General features: G+C 48.4%; 1 protein-coding gene across 3 annotated transcripts in view; it reads left to right on the top strand.

The window, feature by feature from the left end:
- Window positions 1-5,746, top strand: part of LOC122544175 (leukocyte immunoglobulin-like receptor subfamily A member 3) — a 30,447-nt gene extending 24,701 nt beyond the window's left edge. The window contains exons 7-8 of one of the 3 annotated variants that reach the window (XM_087980975.1): window positions 3,732-3,845; window positions 5,226-5,746. In XM_087980975.1, the coding sequence (XP_087837101.1) occupies window positions 3,732-3,845; window positions 5,226-5,242 (131 nt within the window). In that variant the 3' untranslated portion in view covers window positions 5,243-5,746. The remainder of the gene's footprint in view (window positions 1-3,731; window positions 3,846-5,225) is intronic. The other 2 variants (XM_087980977.1, XM_087980976.1) reach the window with 2 other exon arrangements.
- Window positions 5,747-6,000: the final 254 nt, after the last annotated feature.

Below are 6,000 nucleotides of genomic sequence, written 5' to 3' on the forward strand. Positions count from 1 at the left end.
GGAGGGAACGGTCTTTGCGGAAGGCGGAGAGGGGTGGGGAGGGAAATATATCCCTGGTGGTGGGGTCTGTTTGGAGGTGGCGGAAATGTCGGCGGATGATTTGGTTTATGCGAAGGTTGGTAGGGTGGAAGGTGAGCACCAGGGGCGTTCTGTCCTTGTTGCGGTTGGAGGGGTTGGGTCTGAGGGCGGAGGTGCGGGATGTGGACGTGATGCGTTGGAGGGCATCTTTAACCACGTGGGAAGGGAAATTGCGGTCTCTAAAGAAAGAGGCCATCTGGTGTGTTCTGTGGTGGAACTGCTCCTCCTGGGAGCAGATACGGCGGAGGCGGAGGAATTGGGAATACGGGATGGCATTTTTGCAAGAGGTAGGGTGGGAAGAGGTGTAATCTAGGTAGCTGTGGGAGTCGGTGGGTTTGTAGAAAATGTCAGTGTCAAGTCGGTCGTCACTGATGGAGATGGAGAGGTCCAGGAAGGGGAGGGAGGTGTCAGAGATGGTCCAGGTAAATTTAAGGTCAGGGTGGAATGTGTTGGTGAAGTTGATGAATTGCTCAACCTCCTCGCGGGAGCACGAGGTGGCGCCAATGCAGTCATCAATGTAGCGGAGGAAGAGGTGGGGAGTGGTGCCGGTGTAATTACGGAAGATCAACTGCTCTATGTAGCCAACAAAGAGACAGGCATAGCTGGGGCCCATACGTGTGCCATGGCTATCCCTTTGATCTGGAGGAAGTGGGAGGATTCAAAGGAGAAATTGTTAAGGGTGAGGACCAGTTCGGCCAAACGAATGAGAGTGTCGGTGGAGGGGTACTGTTGGGAACGTCTGGAGAGGAAAAAACGGAGGGCTTGGAGGCCCTGGTCATGGCAGATGGAGGTGTAGAGGGATTGGATATCCATGGTGAAGATGAGGCGTTGGGGGCCGGGGAAACGGAAGTCTTAGAGGAGGTGGAGGGCGTGGGTGGTGTCTCGAACGTATGTGGGGAGTTCCTGGACTAGGGGGGATAGGACAGTGTCGAGGTAGGTAGAGATGAGTTCAGTGGGGCAGGAGCATGCTGAGACAATGGGTCGGCCAGGGTGGTCAGGCTTGAGGATCTTGGGAAGGAGGTAGAACCGGGCAGTGCGGGGTTCCCGGACTATGAGGTTGGAAGCTGTGGGTGGGAGATCTCCTGAGGTGATGAGGTTCTGTATGGTCTGGGAGATGATGGTTTGGTGATGGGGGGTGGGGTCATGGTCAAGGGGGCGGTAGGAAGAGGTGTCCTCGAGTTGGCGTTTGGCTTCAGCGGTGTAGAGATCAGTGCGCCAGACTACCACTGCGCCCCCTTTGTCCGCTGGCTTGATGGTGAGGTTGGGATTGGAGCAGAGGGATTGGAGGGCTGCGCATTGTGAGGGTGAGAGGTTGGAGTGGGGGAGGGGGGTCGACAGGTTGAGGCGGTTAATGTCCCGGCGGCAGTTGGAAATGAAGAGGTCGAGGGCAGGTTTTAGGCCAGCGCGGGGTGTCCAGGTGGATGCAGTGTGTTGGAGGTGGGCGAAGGGGTCCTCGGAAGGTGGGCGGGAGTCCTGATTGTGAAAGTAAGCTCGGAGGCGGAGGCGACGGAAGAAGTGTTCGATGTCACGGCGTGTATTAAATTCATTGATGCGTGGACGGACGGGGACGAAGGTGAGTCCTTCGCTGAGGACTGATCGTTCGTCCTCAGTGAGGGGGAGGTCTGGGGGGATGGTGAAAACTCGGCAGGGCTGGGAGCTGGGAGCTGGTGTGGGTGTAGAGCTGGGAGTGGGGCCGGAGCCAGTACCTGGAGTGGGTGTGATGGTGGGGGGAATGGGGGTAGAGTCATGAGCAGGGGTAGTGCTCCCCTCGGGGTTCTGGGGGGTGGGGATAGTGACAGTGGGGTCTGTGGGGGGCGTGTCAGCAGAATGCAGGTGAGTGGCATTGGTGGGGACGGAACAAAATCTCCTGTCAATCCGTCTAACTATTGAATCCCCTACCACTAGCGCTTTTCTATTCTCCCCCCTTCCCTTCTGAGCTACAGTGACAGGCTCAGTGACAGAGACCTGACAACTAAGGCTTCCCCCTGGTAGGCTGTCCCCACCTGCAGTATCCAAAATGATATCACTATTGCTGAGGGGAAGAGCCACAGGGGATCCCTGCTCTGTCTGTTGGTTCCCTTTCCTCCCCCTGACAGTAACACAACTGTCCTTGCCTTGTGCCTGGGGAGTGACCACCTCCCTGTATATCCTCTCAATTTCCCCCTCAGCCTCCCGGATGATCCGTAGTCCATCCAGCTCCAGCTCCAGCTCCAGTTCCCTAACTCAGTTTTCGAGGAGCTGGAGTTAGGTGTACTTCCCGCAGATGTAGTCGCAGAGACATGTGAAGTGTCTCTCACCTGCCACATTCTGCAGGAGGAACATGCAACTGCCCTAACATCCATATCCCGCTACTCTGAAAGCTCGCACAGGACGAAACAAAGGGAGAGAAGAAAAGAAAAAAAAAATGAGAAAACCTGAAAACTTCCCATGTTTAAAGACTCTTAGTAAGGTTAGAGGAGGTAGGTGGGAGGGAGGCCCTACGGTGTATGGTTTCAGATTTAGCTTTCACCTACTTAAATATTTCCTGGCAGCCCTTGTTTTTCTCCGCCTTCTCTCCTCACCGCTCTGTTCAAAAAATGTTTTTTACTCACCTTCCCAGCAGTCCTCCGCTCCTCTCTTGCACCTCTCTACAAATGGAATACTATGTTCGTAGTTTTGGGGTCTTCTTATCTGAGGAAGGCAACTGTGGCTGTGGAAGGATTACAGCAAAGGTTTCCCAGACTGATTCCTGGGATGACAGGATGGACAGACGTTGAGAAACTGCATTGATTAGAACAATATTAACTGGATTTTAGAAGATTGATGGGTGGAATCTCATAGAAACCTGTAGAATTCCAACAGGACTAGATAGGATAAACACAGGAAGGATGATCCTGGTGATCAGGGCAGTCCTGAACTGGGGTCACAGCTTAAGGATAAGAGGTAAACCTTTCAGGACTGAGATGAAAAGAAATGTCTTCACCCAGAGAGTGTCGCGCCTATGGGGGAATTGTTATCACAGAATATGGTTCAGGCCAAAATATTTAAGGGATGTGTTTTCAAGAAGCTTTTGGGGCCTTTAAATGCAGATGCTCCAATGCTTAGCTTGCCCTGGGCGAGAGGCCTCATCTTGTATTCTCCCCCACAAAGCTATGAATGTGACTATTCCACAAAATGCTTACTTCCGAGCTCATGATGAGTCAAACCTACGATGGGGCTGACTGAGACATTTCGGAGATATTATCAGAACAGAGATGTGAGAATTATTTCTTTACGCGGGCTGCACTTGTCAAGATATTCCATTAACACCTTGCTCAAACTAATTCAAAATTCACTTCCATTATTTAGTCACTGTGAGGAGGATAGGATAAAATCCACAGCATTATTGTATTATCTTTTAGTCAACAGGCCTTGCTTATTTATCAGTAGATTATCATTGTGAAGACAAGGTGATTTTATGAACATTGTGTAACCTTCAATGTTAATTAATTGCAGAAAGTGAAATAATTATCACTGAAAATGTGGGAGAAACTGAGCAGAACTGGCAGCATCTGTGGAGAGAGAGAGAGAGGCACAGAGTTCACATTTCCAATATGACTTCTCTTTGGAACTCACCGAAGAAGAGTGACAGAGGTCTCACAACGTTCGCTCTCTTTCTCTCTCTGTCTCCCCAGATGCATTCTCTGTGCTAGTTTCTGATCTGCAGAATCTGTCGTGTTTCAGTTTTCCTCATGCATTCTCCTATTTCAGAAGGAACTACACTGCATCCAGCTCACCATGGAGAGACGGTGAGTACTGAGACTTTTAATTTGAAATTGGCACTTTAACGCTTGTCCTGCACTTCCATCCTGTTAAGCTCTTAAAGGGTAGACAGGGTGGTGAAGAAGGTGTTTGTATTGGTCAGAGCATTAAGTGCAGGAGTTGGAATACTGTGTACAATTCTGATTACCCTTCTATAGGAAGGATATTATTAAACTGGAAAAGGTGCAGAAAAGATACAAGGACGTCAGCGAGACTGAAGGTAGATAAGTTGGGACACTCTTTTCCATTGGAGCATAGGAGCCTGAAAGAATTACCTTACAGACGTTTATAAAATCATGAGGACCATAGACAAGGTGAATAGCCAAAGTCATTTGACAGAATGGGGGAGTCGAAAACTGGACGGTATAGACTTAAGGAAAGGGCAGAGAGGTTTAAAAGAGATCTGAGGGGTCATTTTATCATACAGAAGGTGGTGCGTGCACAGAACGAGCTGTCAGAGGAAGTGGTAGAGACAGGGACAATTCCAACATTTAAAAGATGTTCGGACAGGCTCGTGGATAGGAAAGTTTTAGAGGGATATGAGTTAAACACGGGCATATGGGATAAGTCCAGTTCAGCAAACCTGATCAGCATGGATGAGTTGGGCCAAAGGGTCTGTTTCCATGCTGCATGAATGTATGATATTCAATGTTAAACTGTCACACTAATCTATTGGCTTATAACATTGTACTAATCGTGGTTTCAGTGAGGATGTGTATTCATGTCAGACAATTTAACTTGAACAAAACCACAGTGAAAACCAAAACTGAGCATGTGTATTCACTGGAGAATGGGGGCAGCAGGGGGGAATGGAATCTCATAGAAACCTACAAGATTAGCCAGGGTAAACACAGGAAGCGTGTTCCTGATGACTGAGGGATGCTGGGAGTCCAGAACCAGGGGGTTCACAATCTAAAGGAGACTGGGTAGGACTGAGATGTGGAGAAATGTCTTCACCCAGAGAGTGGGCATCCTGTGGAATCCTCAGTCACAGAAAGCAGTCAGGTCCAACGTTGAATGTTGTTCCAGACAGAGTTGGATCTAATCTTAGGGGCTAAAGTGACCAATGAGAGAAAGTTGGGGGGAAGCAGTGCAAAGGGACTGAGTTGAGTGATCAGCCACAATCCTATTGACTTAGTGGAGCAGGCCTGTGGGGCTGAATAGTCTTACTCCTGTTTTGTATTTTCTGTGTTGCCATGTGGCAATTTTACAGAACACAAGTGACTGTGTGAAACATTCCCAGACAATTGAAATAAATCCGTGGGCAGTCTCTGCCACTGAGTGTAAACATTTTGATGACATAGAGCAGTATTGTATATCACATTGTTTTACCTAGTAACAGCAAATTTATTTTTGATCCCTTTCAGGAACTACAGGACTGTAACCAACGAACAACATCAACAGTTTCGAAGAGAAGAGTGGATGTTATTTGATGACCTGCAGGCAACCTGCTGAAACTAGAATGGGGAAAAGGGGGTTTTGAAATGGCACGTGATCAGAAAAGGAAGCGAATGCTTTAGACAATGCCTTAGAGTTGTGAACACAGCTCAGTCCATCATACAAACCAACCTTTCTTCCATCGACTCTGTCCGTACTTCCTGCTGCTTCAGGAAAACATCCAACATAAACAAGGGTCTTCCCACGCCAATAATACCCTCTTCCATCGGGCAGAAGATACAAAAAGTTGAAACATGGATTAAAATAACAGCTTCTTTCCTGTTGTTATCAGGATTGTGAAAGTATCTCTGATATATTCCAGTTAACCTTTCTCTGCACTTTCTATGTAGCTATCACAATATATTCTGCATTTTGTTCGATTACCCTGATGCACATGTAATTTATCTGGTTAACATGTCAATGTCTCAAGATTAAATTGAACCAATTCAAAATCAAATCAAACGTTTTGTGAAGGGCAAAATGAGGGGAAGTAGGTCAGAGAGAAGTCTGCAAGAAATGGAAACATTCGCCGCCAGTACTACATACAGTTTGATTTCCCACGCAGGACAGTCATGACCCATGCAGGACACTCAATGACCCACGCAGGACACTCAATGACCCATGCAGGACACTCAATGACCCACACAGGACACTCAATGACGCACACAGGACACTCAATGACCCACGCAGGACACCCATGACGCA

The sequence above is a fragment of the Chiloscyllium plagiosum genome, unplaced genomic scaffold (genome assembly GCF_037043375.1).
Source record: "Chiloscyllium plagiosum isolate Xiang-an unplaced genomic scaffold, Cpla_swu_hap1 HiC_scaffold_38, whole genome shotgun sequence".
Taxonomy (NCBI): domain Eukaryota; kingdom Metazoa; phylum Chordata; class Chondrichthyes; order Orectolobiformes; family Hemiscylliidae; genus Chiloscyllium; species Chiloscyllium plagiosum.